This window comes from Solanum lycopersicum, chromosome 10 (genome assembly GCF_036512215.1).
Source record: "Solanum lycopersicum chromosome 10, SLM_r2.1".
NCBI classification, from domain to species: domain Eukaryota; kingdom Viridiplantae; phylum Streptophyta; class Magnoliopsida; order Solanales; family Solanaceae; genus Solanum; species Solanum lycopersicum.
In genome coordinates, this window is record NC_090809.1 from 63,019,925 (window position 1) to 63,037,643 (window position 17,719).

The 17,719-nt window shown below is 30.3% G+C and overlaps 3 protein-coding genes and 1 non-coding gene across 5 annotated transcripts in view; 2 read left to right on the plus strand and 2 right to left on the minus strand.

Moving 5' to 3' along the window:
- The first annotated feature begins 1,594 nt into the window (after nucleotides 1-1,594).
- LOC101248438 (small RNA degrading nuclease 1-like) lies at nucleotides 1,595-7,395 on the plus strand. Its single transcript, XM_004249443.4, has 12 exons — nucleotides 1,595-1,829; nucleotides 2,363-2,542; nucleotides 2,638-2,727; nucleotides 3,345-3,413; nucleotides 3,781-3,921; nucleotides 4,087-4,203; nucleotides 4,282-4,351; nucleotides 4,560-4,660; nucleotides 5,029-5,163; nucleotides 5,245-5,352; nucleotides 5,884-5,988; nucleotides 6,082-7,395. Exons 1-12 carry the CDS (start codon nucleotides 1,797-1,799, stop codon nucleotides 6,424-6,426), a joined length of 1,494 nt encoding a protein of 497 aa, XP_004249491.2. The 5' UTR covers nucleotides 1,595-1,796; the 3' UTR covers nucleotides 6,427-7,395.
- On the plus strand, nucleotides 6,732-7,244 carry LOC101250069 (BAG family molecular chaperone regulator 5, mitochondrial-like). The gene has a single exon (XM_004249751.2). It carries the CDS (start codon nucleotides 6,732-6,734, stop codon nucleotides 7,242-7,244), a length of 513 nt encoding a protein of 170 aa, XP_004249799.2.
- A 1,769-nt stretch (nucleotides 7,396-9,164) lies between the features above and the next one.
- Nucleotides 9,165-17,719, minus strand: part of LOC101248731 (zinc finger protein JACKDAW) — a 91,545-nt gene continuing 82,990 nt past the window's right edge. The window contains exons 2-4 of one of the 2 annotated variants that reach the window (XM_069290544.1): nucleotides 11,127-11,608; nucleotides 10,378-10,777; nucleotides 9,165-10,221 (exon numbers count right to left, since the gene is read on the minus strand). In XM_069290544.1, coding sequence (XP_069146645.1) covers nucleotides 9,282-10,221; nucleotides 10,378-10,777; nucleotides 11,127-11,268 — 1,482 coding nt within the window. In that variant the 5' untranslated portion in view covers nucleotides 11,269-11,608 and the 3' untranslated portion in view covers nucleotides 9,165-9,281. Of the gene's footprint in view, nucleotides 10,222-10,377; nucleotides 10,778-11,126; nucleotides 11,619-17,719 lie in introns of both variants that reach the window. The other variant, XM_004249444.4, reaches the window with a different exon arrangement.
- TRNAK-CUU (transfer RNA lysine (anticodon CUU)) lies at nucleotides 17,158-17,230 on the minus strand. Its single transcript has one exon. It is a non-coding gene; the product is annotated as a tRNA-Lys (tRNA).

A 17,719-nucleotide genomic window follows, 5' to 3' on the forward strand; every position in this document is an offset into this window, starting at 1 on the left:
CTCTAAGACTAACTCCTCCTCCTTCTTCTCCTTTAGAATATGATCCGGGCTATGGACTCGTAGTCATAGTCCATCAAGATATGGAGGAAAATTAGAGATTACCTAAGGGCAACCTATGAATTCTATGTTCTAGGTACCTTATAGATTAAAATTTTAAAAAATAAAATTTCGAAATCACAAATTTATTAGACGATAGCTAGATATTTGGACTTGAGCCATTACACACTTTTTAATTATTAAAAAAATATTTTGTCCATTAATGTTTGATTTGACACACTTATCGAAAACAATATATAAATTAGTCATTTTATTATATCACCCCAAATTATTAAGTTATCTAAATATTGAGAAATGAAAATATATAATACTTAATAATAAGGACAAATAGGTATAAAACAATAAATTATTTCTTGGTTTCCAACTGAACAAATAAATATAAACATATATTTTTAATATAATAAATAAATAAAAGTGAACACGATATATATATATATATATATGGAGTATATGAACTACTCCTTAGGATTGTCATGGCCTAGCTCCAAATGAAGTTAATTGAGCATATGTTATAGCCAGTAGCACATGCTCATTGTAAAAATCATGTATATTAATCTTAGCTAGTATTTTGAATCCTTTCTTATAAATTGTGACAAAAAAAATGAACTATTTTGTTTGGGACAAAAACTTATTTACATCAAATGTTTATATAAAGCGATTAGGTGCGTAATATATTTTTTTACTGACAATACGTATTTACATCCGATGTTTACATTAAATCGAATAGATACGTGATATGATATGTGTTTGTACATAGGCCTGCAACACTTAATATGTATCATATTTTCCGTTAAGTGGTGTTAGATTTATCCTAATTATCTTGTTAACATAGTTGGGCTTACTGTCAATTGTCGTGCTAGCTTTATCAGCGTTGGGCCGAAAGAAGGCCCATTCTAATGGAACTAGCATTCTTACTATGGATTGTATATTTGTTGTGTATATATATATATATATATATAGAGAGAGAGAGAGAGAGAGAGAGAGAGAGAGAGAGGAAATGCACAATTAATTACACATTTTTAGCTATAATTACACATCTCACCTTTTAATTTTGAATATTTTTCCATGTTTGTATAATTTGAAATTTGAATAATATAATTTGTATAGCTTTTGTATAATTTAGAACTTGTATAACTATTTACACTTCTGATGTTGTAATTGTATAATTCGTTATTTCGAGCTTATACGAAAATAACTAAATTATACAAATGTACCTCTGGAGTATAGAAGTTCGCGAATCATACAAAAGAAGCAGCTTAAATTGTAGCTACAACCAGTAAATATACAAATTATAACTATGAATCATAATTTAGTTTATTAAAGTGACTATTTGCGAAGGTTCCTTTTCATTAAATTTACAAACTAAAGATTTATCTTCTTCATGAGATTAAATCTCAAATTGTTGCGAAGTATAAAAATCAATAAAATTATATTTTGGCTGATAATGCTTTTGCGAGTGCCCACCCCGAACGAATTTTATAATGCGAACTTTAACACCAGACCATATAAAAAAAAAAATATGTGACGATTTTGCAATAAAGGAAACTTATAACACCAAATGTATACAATAAACAATGGTTAGGGGTTTTAAATCAACCTTTTTAGGTCTCCACCATGGCTAATCCTAAAACCCCCAATCCATAAACCCTAGAATTACTTCTATTCCACCAGCTCCTTCCTTGTTACTCTAAAGTTTATCAATTTTTCTCTGCAAGATCTCAACTTTTATTCAATTTTCAATGGAATCGAAACTTGAATCAGCCAAGAAAGAGGTAAGCTCTTCGGCAGAATACAGTAGCAACTTTTTCTTATTTTTTTTAGTTGGTTATACAGTTTCCTTGAGCTGAAGGTCTATCGAAAACAGCCTCTGTACCTCTAAGCTAGGGGAAAGGTCTGTGTATACTCTACGGGTGTGTATGTTGTTGTTCGGTAATAAAGTGTCAATTTTTTTTCTTTTAGTTACCTGGTAGATTGGTAATATAGTACATTTTAATCTCTTTCGAGCTGAGAGTCTATCAAAGTTACACTGTATATGTTGTTGTTGGATGGTAGATTGTCAAAAAGCAAAAATCGTTTAATATGGTTTGCTTACTTATATGAAAGGAACAGTAGTCTGTAGAATTGGCAATTATTATAGGCCTTAAGCCATCCATATTTTGGAGATGGTTTGGCGTTTAGTTTTTCTAAAATTAGTTGGTAAGTAGGGCTTTGTAAGTGTGCAAATTCAAAATGTATGCGTAACAGATTGGATTGTAACACTTATGTTCAGAAGAAATGATGTTGTGCCTTTTTATTTTTATAAAAGGTTCTTGCTGAAATTGTGAAGTTGGCTCAAAAGCGGGAGATGAAGGGAAGTAAAGGAGGGTGGAAAGATTTTTTGAGATCATACGACAAGAAGCTTGGGGTTAGCTTGAGTGACCCATCCAAGAGGTCCATTGATGTGCTGCTGGCATTTTTAAAGACGTTTAGTGAAGATGACTTAAAGGTGGTTATAGATGGACTTCTAGATTTCGTTTGTTTAAATAGCTTAAAAAAATCATTCTGTTAATGTGAATGCTAAAATGTTCCTTTCTTGTCCAGTTTTTTGATAAGGTGTTTCAATGTCATTCAAACCGTGACGCTGTTGAGAAGCTCCAGAAAAGTTCACCGGACAGCGAATCCCCTGAACAGGTGAACAATATATTTTGGCTTTTGGGTGTTATTAATCATAACTGCAGCATTAGGGCAGTTTTTCTTTAGATAGTTGGGAAATCTACTTAAGTGAATCGAAGATAGTTAATTGACCTCCAATTAACTGTTAGGTATAACTTTTTCTGGTATTATTTAACTGGAGACTTTCATTAACTTGTTAATAATACAGTTTATCTTACTTTCTCTTGAGTTCGAAAAATAATTTTCAAATAGAGATCTCCAATGGGTTGATCTAATAGTTGAGATGTGGGAGTAAGCAACAGACCGGAAATTTCAGGTGTGAATACCAGCTACAACGCCTTGGTTGGTGTAGCAACTTGCTCAGTGGGTTATAGTCAAGATGCGCAAACTAGCCCAAACATCATTGATATCCAAAAAAAAAAACATATAAAACAAATGAAAGTGATGTTCAGATAAATTGTATAGCAAAAAAGTGGCGATCTTTCCTTATCGAAAAAGAACGTTGCAATCTTTTCTTTTGGATCCCCAACCACTCTTTTTCCAGGAAGTGATTAGTTGGTATATTCTTATGAAGCTTTATGATCACTGCATCAAACTACTTTGGTACTTAATAAATTGACATTGTGGCAGTGCAGAGACTCGTTCGCTTAACTTTTGAGCACCCTCAATATCCGATAGACTACTCATTTCCATCACACGAGGAGGTTCGTTACTATCTTTTGTTTTCTTTTCTTATTGTCTACTTTAGAAGTTCAATTTCTAGAAAAAGTCCTAAATGAAAAATGTTTTTTGTGACGGTTTGTAGGAGGTATAGTGTCCCATGCTTCAGCTTATTTGCATTGAAATAGAGCATATTGTTTTTGAGATTTTTTTTCATGATTTCCTTCTATACTTGCTCATTTTGATTCCCTGCAGGTAATGATAGGTGCATTTTAGTTTAGATTGTTAACTCAACTGGTGATGGTCATTTCTTGAATTAATTCTGTGGCACTGGAATTTGTGCGTTGTATAATTGGCTATTCTATTGTAAAACCAAACTTCTCTTACCCTAACTTACATCCATGGGAACAGGATTGGTTAGTCACCAAAAGGAGTAAAAAATCTAATTTCATTCAATCAAAGGACATGGTTGCAATCGATTGTGAAATGGTCCTTTGCCAAGATGGCACTGAAGCTTTAGTCAGAATCTGTGCCGTGGACCGTAATTTAGAGGTACTTTTGCGATTTATACCTTATGATATATAAAAAATGGCAACATGAGGCCTCTTTATCTCTGATGTAGTACGACTCTGTTTTTAATGTCACCATAAGTTATTTTGAGGTACAACTCTGTTTTTAATGTCACTATGAATTTATTTTGAGGTTCTGAAAATGCAGGTTAAACTCAATGAATTTGTGAATCCCAACAAACCAGTTGTAGATTACAGAACTGACATTACTGGTATAACTGCTGGAGATTTAGAAGGAGTTTCTTGTTCATTGGCTAATGTACAGGTATAAAGTTGTCCACTTTAGGTTGTCCAGTAGCCATCAACAATTTATTTGTCTGAACTTTTGGGTGTTATGATCCAGACATCCCTGAAGAAGCTATTATCACATGGAACCATATTGGTTGGTCATAGTTTACACAATGATCTTCGTGGTAAGCTACATCTTCTATCATAAGTGTCGGTTTTTTTTTATGAACATTTAAATCTTTGGTGCATATCTAGTGGTAACTGAAATAACATGATTTTATGATCATGTCTCTTTTTAGTACCCCAGGTTTTTATTTTATTTGTATTCCCTTTTCTCTCCGTTCTTAAGAGAATTACAACATGCTTTTTTCTCTGTTATGTCATTTTTAACAGCTTTGAAGATGGATCATGCAAGAGTGATTGACACATCATATGTATTCAAATATCAGGGTCAAGCTTTTAGTAGAAGACCTTCTTTAAGCAACTTGTGTAAGGTAAGCCATTTTCAAAAACATTAGGTACATCTTTCCATGCTGCAATCTGTTCACTCTGTTGAATGGTCGTTCATACCAACCCTTAAGATTCCAAATTTCCAATTATATTTTGGAATTTCAAAGTGCAGGCATGGCTTCAAATGCTTGTCTCTGCGCACTCTAAAGAACTCTATTCTTTTTGTGTTGGTAAAAACAAGCGTGCTGCATTTTATCAACAAATTCTTTTGTTTGTTTCTGTCGCTGTTATCCTTTTTCCAACTACGATTACGTTACAACTGGAAGATTTTAAGTTTATAACAAGTATTAAATTATTTATCACAAGCTCTGTTTGATTAATGCTATTGTTACTTACTATCGTTCCCAAATAGTCTGTTTTAGGGTTTGACCTTCGAAAGATAGGCTCTCCACATAATTGTCTAGATGATGCGATTACTGCAATGAAACTTGTTCTTGCCAAGCTTGAATGTGGAGGTGATAATATCATACCATTGGTTTGTGAGGAGGTAATGTCTAGATCCTTTTATTTTAAATTTCAGTTCCTTATTTGCTGATTGATAAGATGGTCGTCTACTCCAATAATTTAGGCGCAGGAGCCCGCGATGTCAAAGCTACTTGTCCACAGAATACCTGCGGCTGTTCATAGTCAAGAGTTGCACAAAGTTATTCCTGGCGACTTTACTGTGGAAGTTAAGGTTAGGAGAATCTTATGCTTTTCTCATCTCATATCAATGATGAATGACATAAGAATCACATGCCTTAGTGAACCCGTGTCAAACTGGTATGACATGGGTATTCATGCTTTGTGCTAATTCTTCAAATACATCATTATTTGCAAGAAGCTACTCATGTACATTCATATGTTAACAGTTATCCACACGTGATACGTGCTTGTAAACAAGTCCATTGACATGAATCATTGCCAACATTATTAAAAAGCCATAGCAACTACTTGATGCAAGTGAAAGACAATATTGTTAAAGGCTAAAACATGATAAAACACTTGTTCTGACAGTTGAGACTGGAATGCTAAGCGCAATGAAAGCATGGGACCAACAATTTAAGAATTAAGAGTCAGTATTGTTTTTCTTTAGAAAAAGGTAACAGTAAGCAAGATTTTTGCACGTGAATGATGTTTGAGTAACAATCTGTACGGTTCTTCATCACTTTCTAGTTTGAACTTTGCTCGATGATACTTAGTTTTTCCATCTATGATCTGCTGGCAGGCTAATAAAAAAGGGCAAGCAGACAAGTATTCTGCTTTGATCAACTTCAAAACTCAGCACGAGGCGAATGAGGCATTCGATAAACTTGAAGGCAACCAAGAGAAGGTTGGTATACTATCAGAGAAACCAAGCGTGCACACGGCATATGTACTAATTTAACTGACATTATCATAACTTTTGTTTATCCGTCTTTGTTAGGATATTGGTGGACGACCACAGAAGCTCGTTTCATTTCATCTTGATTCTGGTGTATTAGGGTCTTGTTATGTTCGTAAGATGGATGCCAATAATGATTCTAAAGATAAAGAGGTCACGCCAAAGAAGAGGTCACTTGAAGATGAAGAGGCCGTTGTAGAGTCAAAGAAACCAAAAACAGAAGACCAATGTAAAGAACTCAAGGAGGCTGCTGGTGCAGGTTGTAATCAGTGTGAAACTCATTCGATGGAGATTGAGAAACTAAAGAAAGATTTAGCCCACAGAGACGAAGAGATCTCCGCGTTGAACAAAATCATCGTTAACCTTGTGAGGAAACAAGGATTTTAACTCTTCCATAGATTTAGCCCGTCTTTTATTATTGATGTATTTATTTTCTTGTATCCTGTATTTGGTTGGCGAAAGAATTTGACTATAATTAAGCATCCTATAATACTCTTTTCAATGTTTAATTTATTGCTAAGAACATTCTAGCAAAAGCTAAGATGCCTTCCGGAAGATGTTTTGAAACTTCTGGAATATTCGAGTCTCAATCTGGAAAATTCAGCTTTCTACCTCAAATAGCCGAAAATCTAATCGTTTCTCTCATTGAATTTTACAAAATCGTTAGCTATCAAAACTGATCAAAGTTAACAATGGAGAATCTCTTCAATTGGTCCCAGCCAGCTCGCCGTCGCTGTTCCTCGAGAGGAAAACCAGTACAATCGGTCCACGAGAAACCTGCCGGAATAAAGCCGGCAACGAAGGTCGTTCAGATTCCGGTCCACTCCGTCAGTTCCGTTCCAGATCGGTCACAGAAACCTGATGAGTTGGCGCAGGCGGAGGCGCCTGATAGAACATCTGCTTCAGCGTTAAGGATCCAGAAGGTATTTCGTGGTTATATGGTGAGGAAAAACGTGAAGAGAATTATGTCAATACGAAGAGAGGTGGATGAGATTGAACGGAAGCTTTTATTCGGCGAAACGGCGGAGTTGATTCGGAGAGACGAAATGGAAAGGGTACGGGTGAATGAAACGTTAATGTCTCTGCTTTTCAAGCTGGACTCCATTCGTGGAATTGATTCTGGTGTTAGAGAGTGCAGAAAGGGTGTAATTAAGAAGGCCATATCCTTGCAAGAAAACGTTGACTCCATTGTTTCCGGCAGCTAATTAAAATTATTACCAAATAGAGTGTGCGCAGATCATACTCTCACCTCGTGGTATAGATCTTTCGTGGAAAATAATTTCATGTGTAACTTTTGTCGTGTATTTTCGTAAACGATATAAAATTGAATAAATAGACAGTAATATTATTTATAAATATTGTTGACTCCCAAAAGTTCTCCAAATACAACTTTTTATACCTACTTTATAATAATAAAACATATAAACTTCCAGTTAAGTGGCTACTACATTCGGTCACTAGAGCTTCCCAAGCCTATAGCAACAAGGCCTATTTTTGTTAAGTAAAAAACTGTTTTCCATAGAGAAAAGTGGGTCTTAATTAGTACTACTAGTCTAGTTTCACGTTTCAAAATGTGATATAACAGATGAAGCGTTGTATTCTGAATGATAGCTTTCGAATATAGCTTACATGATGTAAATTGCTCTTAAATATGGCCTTGTGACGCGAATTTAAATAATTAAATTTCAATTTAAATTTATATCAAAACATCTAATGAAAAAACTAATTTTTTCGATATATAAAAAGTTAAACTAAATCAAAATCTTAAAAGATTCTTCAAAGCCAACCAAGGTTGACTAAAATAGGCTGATTAATTTGACAATAGTCTATACACTTTCTCGTAATTTTCCGTGCCTCCTTTTATCCTACACAAAATGCCAAATAGAATGTTACAAAAAGAAGTGTGATGTTACATAGTTTGAGTAAAAAAGAATTGAATTAATACAAACTGTAGAAAAGATAAATTAAATATATATTAAAAAAAAATCAAAAGTTATACTTTAATATATAATTAAAAATAATTAATACAAGCACATATAATTATAAAGTAGAGTGATAAAAATTTATTCAAATTTTTTTATATATTTATTTTTTTCATATTTTAACTCGTTAATAAAATTTCTGACTGTTATACACGTCAAAAAATAAACACAATATGCATGTTATCCTTTTAGTATATGTATCTATCCAACACAAATGGTCGTACTCGAATTTTCAAGACCCTACAAATCTTGAAATTAGCCAAAAAATTGTGTTTATTTTAGAGGATTATTATAAAGTTTATGGACACCTTAATTATTAGTGGGACATTAACATTTGATCCTTCTGATGTATGATCAAACACGTTTAATTATAAATTATTGTAATTATATTATATACTTGACTCCCTCCTTAGCTGGCAAGTTTAATTTAACAGATCTGATTAGTTAATAATACTTAAAATATGTTAGATTCATGATAATATAAATATTGGAGAGACGAACACCGTATCATCAGAATATTATTTAATAAAATCTAAAATCAGAATTATGAATAAATAAATAGCAATGTTACATTTTCCCTTGTTTTATTCTTAGCCTATAAATTAAAACTCAATGTGATGATTGCTACTCTCTTTATTCCTTTATACTTTTAATTAATTATTTTTTTTAAAAAAATAATTTTTTTAAATTTTCTTATTCATTTTATAATTAATAGAAATAAAATAATAAGTTCGCGATGTTAATTATTTTTTTTTGATAGATATGTCAGTGCAAAAGTAGACAAGTAATTAAAGATTATGTAAATAGTTAATCAAGAATTTTTCAAAAACAATCTCTCTATTTTCACAATTATAACTTTTCCAAATCTATAGAGTGAAATTTTATCGAGTATATTATTGTAATAGTACGTCACAAAAGTTAAAAAAAGAGTCGGGAGAATAATCTAAATCTCTAACTTATTTAATATAAATAGAGTGATATTATGTCGAAGCAAAGAAACTTGTTCTTTTGATGAAGTTTTCGTACTCTTTGACTAATTTAAACTTATCTTACTTATATTACATTGTCTACTATTATGTTACGAAGAAAACAATTCAAGAGTTATACCGTTGGATCTACGAGGATAGTTAACAATAGGCTAGCTGATGAAACAACAGTTGTAAGATACACTTAGCATTTTACATTATTGAACTGCGAAATACAAATGAATACAAAAATATAAATGAAAAAGACAGATGCCATTGCTAAGTAACTAACTGCTTACTGTAAATGGCTTAATCCCATAGCTGAACTGTTCATCGAAGCAAACTTAACAATCTCTTGTGGCAAAAACTGGCAATTCCCTTCATGTTTAATTCCCAAAAAATCTCTTGTTAAACAATTATCCATACCGTTCATTGAAACTGCTTGAGTATTATGCATACCAACTGTTTGCATAATTGCCTCATCCAAATTAATCGACTTATTAATCCCTGAAGAAGTGAAATTCGGACACCCAAATAGCCCGTTGTTGCTCTGTAACAACGAAGTTGTGTAATCTTCAGATTTCTTGGCGAAAATTTGATCTGTTGTTTCACAACTCTGTAAACTGGTAAAAGTTGGTGTATTTGGGGAAGATGAAGAAGAAGAGTTCAGTTTGCTGAAATTGTTGCTAAAGAAAGTTGATTGATTGCTTTTTGTAGAGCCCATTTGTGCTGCTTTCTGTAGAAGTGCAGTAGCAGACATTGGTGTGGTCGAATTTTGTTTGGTTAATTGGCTGTTTTGACTATCGGAATACAGAGAATTGTATGCTTCAGCTATTGAAAAGTTCGCAGATGTCGAATTAGATGATCCAAATACATTTTGAGATTGCATTTGGATCATTTCTTGGAAACCCCCTGTGATTGAACTGTCAAAAAGATTCGAACTTGAAGATATTTGAAGAGGATTATTATGATTAGCTGCTTGTTGATCTAACCATAGTGATAATCTTGGTTTTTGCTGCTGCTGCTGATGAAGTGAATTGTTATTACCAGTTGTGTAACTACCAAAATCTGGTCTACATCCTGCGAATCCGCCATGTAAATTTGCTTGTTGTTGGTTCAATAAAGTTGCAGTATTTGGGAAGTTGATCAAATTGGTAGCCCCAACTGATGTGATTCTTGAACTCTCCTCAGCTAAAGCATCACAGAAAGCTCTGTGTGTGATAAAACTATCCTTTCTGCCATAGAAGAATACATTTAATCCCAATAGTAAAATGGTTGAAATCGAAAGAGAAGAGTATTTATTTTTACTTCAATGAATGGATGAGCATTTATTGTACTTGAAACAAATATTCTCCAACCAAAAAACATGTAACTAGAAACTAAAAAAATACCTTGAAAAGAGTGTGCCACAGTCACATTTGTACTCTCTAGTTCCACAAGTTTTACTATGAGCTTTCCAATCTGATTGAACTGCATATTTCTTTGAACATTTTTCACATTTCCACTTCTTTTCTCCATGTTTTCTACTAAAATGTTTCTTAATTCCAGTTAGGTCGCCAAGTGCACGCGATGGATCGTGGTGAATACATGTCTTTTCTGGACATATATACACTTTCTTCTTCACTTGTTCTAGCTTGTTTCTTTGCTTTAGCTTCCATGGAAGATTGTGTCCTCTTCTATGAAGTTGCAAATTTTGGTCCCTTTGAAAACCCTTATTGCAAATCTCACATATGAATCTGTTTGTTGCCATGAGTGACTTTGGTGAGAGTGCAATAACTTCAGCATCTGGATCTGTGATTCAACATATAAAAACATGCAGTTCAGAGACGAGACGGATACAAGATTTGACCTTTATGTATTCAAGATTCAAAAATACAGTATTAAACGCATCTGTTATGGTTATCTCATAGAAATTTAAAGCAGATACAAGATTTGACCTTTACAATGAAATTTAAGATTCCTAGTACATAAAAGAACATGACTTCATCAAAACATGGTCTAAATCAACCCCTTGACATCATCTGACGCATCTGTTATGGTTATCTCATATCCCTTTTTTTCTTTTTCGTATGATTTTGCTTACTATACACGACATGCAAATCGAGTTATGTATAACACTATATAGCAATAAATTATATACCTGGTGTTCCTGGAAGATTTCTTCTTTTTTTGGAAGAAGTATTAGGTTTAGGGTTAGGGTTTGCTGTTTGAAGTTCTTGATGATGATGAGGAAGTACTGCTTTAACAGAAGAAGGAAATGAAAACACATCTCCAGACATCATTTTTTTGTTAATGTTTTGGTTTTGTGTCTAAGCTACAAAACAAAGTTTGTATTTTTTTCCAAATACAAACAGTTAAGAAAACCTTGGTAGTATTCAAATCTTACAAGTTCTTTTGTTTTTGGTTTTAGATTGTGCCAAAAGAACACAAACATAAGTAGTAGTAGTAGTAGTAGCACACAATAACAAACACAAAGAAAAACACAAAGGTTGTGTAAATTTTACAAACACATGAAGAGAAATACAATATTTTCTTGGGAATTTTTTTTGTTTGATTTCAAAAGAAAACACCAAAAAAGAATGACCAACTTGAAAGCTAAAGAGAATATTTTCCTCTCTTTTTCTATACAACTCTCTTTTCAACTTTATCTCAACCTTTTATTTTTTCAAAGTCGGTCAGCCATAGATTTAGCAGCTGGGGCCATTTATATTACCGCCTCCGTTTCAATCTGTTTGTCCAGTTTTGATTTTGCATGAAGTTTAAACGAATAAAAGAAATTTTTAAATTTTGTAATTTAAGCTGAAAATAGATAGAACGTATCAATATGCTCTTTAATCTTGTGACCATAAACATATCTGGTAGAAAAATTCAATTTAAAGAGTTGTCAAGAGAAACGACATTATTTTTTAAACATATAAAAAAAAACAAATTAAAACGGAAGGAGTGTAAATTTTATTTTATATATCGACAATGTAAAATTTTCTTACATTATAGTTTAACTTATTATGATAAATTTATTACTTCTTATATCTTAATTTATATTGTATAAGATGAAATTTCGAAATTCAAACTTTCTTTTTAACTTTTGATTGTGTGAATTTATTTGTGTATTTATCAATTACATAAAAATAATATATGTTTTGACCTAGCTACATATCTTACCGTGTTTTATATATATGTATTGGCTGTATGCTGCTTGTGACGAGAATGTGTAGAGCTGTGTGTCATTTGTAGTCTTTCGAGCTAAAATATTCCTATTATCAAAGTAGCGACCAACCATAATTTATATAATTTCATTGTTGTTTTTAATGAGAAATGTGGAGAAAATTATATTTTGGAATATTTTACCCCTTCATATATATATATATATATGTTATCGAAATGATTTTAGTGTGTGCAAAAACAATTGTTTATCTCGTGTATATTATATATGTATTTGAAATATTTTTTTAATGTGTAGATAATTTTACTTTTTTATACATATCACGTAATTCAAATAATTTTCAAGCCATGCAAATAAAATCATATTAATTTAACTAACAACTTATATTAAAACATAAAAAACAACCAACTAGGATCGCGAGAGTCTGATAACTATTCTTCTATTCTTAATTAGAAAATTTAAATTTAAATTTTGTTGTACGTAGAATAAAGAAAAAGAACATAAAAGATGAAATCTTTCGTTCGTAACTAAAAAAGTGGAGGGAAAGATATAAATTAATAGGATTTAATTTACTACTCACTCTGTCGACTTTTATTTATCATGTTATATTTTTTAAAAATTAACCTGACTAATTTTCAAAATTAAATGAGATTACATTAATTGAATATTTTAAATAAAAATTTTAGATATTTAAAAACTATGCAAATAGAATTATAAATTGATTTTTTCTTTTACATATTAATGTGATGAAAAAATCTCATAAAATATTGATTAATTCTTTTTATAATTTTTTAAAAAGAAAACTGTGACAATTAAAAATAAATCGAACAAGTAGTACAACTTATTTTACAAACCAAAAAGAAATTACTCTTGGAATTGGAAGTGAAAAAGTGAAAAGTAGAAAAGTTAGAGACCTTTTGCATTACTTGTTCCAATATAATGTTGAGGACATGAGGAATAAAATGATTACAAAATAATTAATTAAATTTGGACCCACATGTGTCTGATTTAAAAAAATTAGGGGACCAGTTCTGTTGTTTTTGTAATTCCCAAGGACTAGTCCGTGAATCTCTGATACTCTTCTCGTCACGTGTGTCACTGTTCACTCAGCGTGTGGGGTTACTTCCCATTTTCATCGAGTATTCGATATTCGTTTTGAATTTAACTAATTTAAATTTATTTTACTTTAATCGAATTGAATTCAAATTATGAAGTTGTATATTTGAAGTAATGTATTCTTTTTTTTTATATTTAAATTAGAAATATATTATATGACATGGTTGGTGATATAGGTTATTTGTTCTAGTTTTATATATTCTCAGCGGTTTAAAATATGTATTACTATAATAATAAATATAAATATGATTTTAAAAATCAAAAGTTAATATTTTTTTGCTTACTCTTCATGATTTAAAAGGTCTGAACGAAAAGAGGAACTAAGATTAGGTGTGTGTAGAGGTTTTAAATCAATTTATTTAAGGGTTCACTAATTAATATACATAAACTTTAATAAGTTTCTAATATAAATATAAAACTAGTGAATTCGTTCAAATTCATTGAATCTCCATCTATAAGGACTCAACAAATCGAACAATTATTATACAATAATACTTACATAACTGTATATATATCGTAAAATTAAACGTAAGAGAAAATTCTAATTGCAGATACATAGGTGCATGTACAAAGAATCATATGTTTTTATGCATGGACTTTGTAAATTATGACGGTTTAATAGAGATCATTAATTTTTTATGATGAAATTATATATAACATAAATTTAAATTAGTTAAACGTTGAACTTAGATATAAATTTCAATTATTTTCCAATATTAAAAGAAAAAGAAAAATTTATATATGATTGAGTCATCGACGATTACGACCATTCAAAGACATTTTTTTCATTAGCTGGAGTACTACATAAAGTTGGAACACACGAGAGTGAGTTGCATGTGAAGAAATCTTAAATTCATATACATAACACATGTTTTATAATAATAATAATAATAATAATAATAATAGTAATAGTAATAATAATAAAAAAAAGAATCAAATTTGTTAGCTATCATTTTCAAAATACTATTTTTTTTTTCATTTTTATACATGATAGCCTTTTTGAAAATAACTTCTTCTTTTAAATTTGTCATCACTCACTTTTTTCTGCTTGCTAGTTGGCCATTTTTTCTATTTTCTTACTGCAGAATTATACCAGATTTGAAATAAATAATTGTGACATCAAATAGTTGGTGTTTTTTATATTGAAAAATTATATATATATATATATATATATATATATATACGCTTCGTTCGATTAATTTACCTATAAATAGACATATATTTTGTAAATTTAGTGAGTGATGATAAAAACTCGTAATATTCTTTTTATTATTTGTTATATACTCGCACGATTAGCCCATATATACGTAGCTTGTCCCAAAAATATCAAGCAAACACTAATTTTAGTACACATTTTCAATCTTTTAATTCTTTTTTTTTCTGGACGTGACAATTTTCACATGACTAGTCTTCAAATATTTATTTTGAAATTATTTAATTTAAGAATTTTGTCGTGTCCAATTTCGTCAATCATGTTGTAATTTTTATATTATTGTACCTTTGAAAATGAGTGAAACATATATATTATATAGTCTCCATCATGATCTTTGAGAAATGTACTCTGATATATATAAGGAATATTTGATTGCAAGTCTAGTTACTCCTTATGTCCATTTTAACTGTTGTTTATAACCAAAAAAACTTATTCATATCAGGTGTTTATCCCAAAATTCGTTATTATGTTATTTAATGAACTAAAATATATGTTAATTAATTAAGATTGAGCAAAATGAGCTGTAAATTTAAACACATGACGTGCATGTATTGAATTTGATGTAAACACCTGACGCGGATAAATTTCACCCGTTTATAACCTTTTCATTTTTTTTATGTCTATTAAAAAAAATACTTCACAAGTACAAGGTGTATATAGTTTACTAAATTATTGTAGATTGATTAATTTCTTTTTTTTTTTAATTTGGCGAATTAAATTTCTAAAGTGATAATTATTTTGAAATGAAACGAAATTTAATGATTTGTTTGGTAAAGTTGCTAGGTCATTTTATTTTTCTTTGCTTGGTTTCTCCGGGTGGGAATTATTTAAGTCTAATTTAAGTTGAGGAATAAAATACTCTTTAAAGAGCGATTCATTTCCCATCCAAATTTTTTAATCAGTGAAGAAGTCAGAAATTTCATAAAAGGTGTTTAGAAATATTAGTTTGTTATATTAAAAGTATCCAAAATATATATAATTTAATCAATTTACTTATATATATACTATTTTTTTCTGACAAAAAATGTCCAATTAGACACCCTTATCACTATACGGCTACGCCACTATTTCTAATCAAATAATGAAAAAATATTTATTGGCATTGCCCACCCCAATCTTTCATATTCACCCTATGTTTAACCACTAAAAAACGATGGAAGAAGAAAGCTTGATAACATGGCAACAATTCAATTAAAGTGGTCCTTACCCTAGAATTATTTTACAATTAAAATAAGGGACACAATTACACAAGATAATGTTATATACATAAAAGTTTATGATTTGTTTCGAATTATAATATACGAATTCTCATTCATTTTTCACTTAATCAACTTGTAATTAGAAAGAAAATATATATATGATAGGAAATAAACTTGAGGTAAAATTCAAGAAAATCTATTAATTATTCTAGGTGAAGAACCTATTATTATTTTTCTTACCGCTTCAATCAAAATATTTATATTTAGAAATAACAAATAAACATTTTCTTTGTAAAAAAAATTCAAACGAAAAAATAATAATTTTTTGATAGAGTCGATGTGTGGGGCTAGGGGTGAGATGGATTAGATTAAACGTACGATAACATCCATGCAAATTAACATATTGCAAGAATTATTGCGTGTGGGACATGATTTGGTTAAAGATCTCAATTTTTATATTATATTTAATGTTATTAAAAGTAGTTTAATTAAATTGGCCTTTACTTTACTTTTTCCTTAAATTAAAAAACATATTGCAAGAATTATTATAAGTTAGAAACTTGAAGATCATCTTTTCATAAAAAAAAATAAATCAATCTTTTCATCTTATTACCTCATTTAACTTTCGAGAATTAAATTTTTAATTTTAATTATATTTAAAAATAAAATTTAATATTTAAAAAATTAGTTAAAAATCTATAAGTCACAATAATTAATTATTTAAAATGAGTTAATCTATAAGTTCTTTCTCTTTTTTTTCCATAATTAATTTATTAATTTTTTGAAGTAAAAGGCAAATGGCTTTTTCAAATTCAAATTAAATAAAAGAGTGAGCAAACACAATGCACGTTCCCCAAAAGCCAAACATTTCTAACTTTTTTGGGGACTAACCAACACATGGGGTTGTCTTGCTACAACTCTATGGGATCCAATGCTATTATTATATACTCCAAATATATTTGTACAAAAACAAAAATTCCATTATATACAAAAAAAAAAAAAAAAAAGAGTTAGTTACGTTAAAATAAGATCATTTTCGAAGTTACGACGAAAAGTGTTCATATTAATATGTTTAATAAACTATCTCAAGTTTTGAATCATCTTGATTTCTTTTCGAATCAATATAGTTTTTAGGTTATTTATTATTTTAATCTTAGAATATAAGGATTGCATTGCCATTTTTATTACGTGAAATGATTATTTATTTTAGTATAACACGTAAAGTATATGACAAAAATACGAAAATCAACGTTCAGTCTAAATAATTATTAACATTTCTTAATGCTATAGCTTCATTAACGGACGTTTATCTTGATTGCATTTCAATTTTTGGCCAATTACATGCAAAAAGTAAAATAATTATTAAATTAAAGTTTCTCACTACAATATATTTTTTATATAAACTCTAACGAAGTCTAATGTAAATATATGAAATAAATATTAAAAATTTATATAGATATTGTGTATCCTAACTCTCAAACGCCCACCGTGGGGCTCGAACCCACGACCACAAGGTTAAGAGCCTTGCGCTCTACCAACTGAGCTAGACGGGCTTGTTGGTGTTTTTAACATATATAAAAGATATCTACTGAATCTTACCATAGGATCCAGCGAAAAGGTTGCCAAGTACAAACATGTATTGGAACATTGATTTTTTTCGAGTCAAGAATCAATTGAAAATAACTATTCTATCCGATAAAGGTAAAGGATAAAGTCTGCAAACATTCGATACATTGTTTAATCTGGAACCTCCCTCCATTCTTCCTTTTTGTTTCTACTTCATACCTTGGAAGGAATTGTGTTTGTTTGTATGCGTAATTTCAATTATCCATTTCAATACAATATGAGCTCATTAGATTGGTGTATTTGCAAAGGCTTTCTAGTTGGTTGCTTTTTTTGGGTCCAATAACTAATTGTGTGACATCCGATAAATATCGACATTGGGCCATAACATAGATCCAACAACAATATCTTCATAGTTTTACTTCTTCAAGACACAGCATTTGATGAAAGTTACGATAAATCTATTTAGCGACGGATTA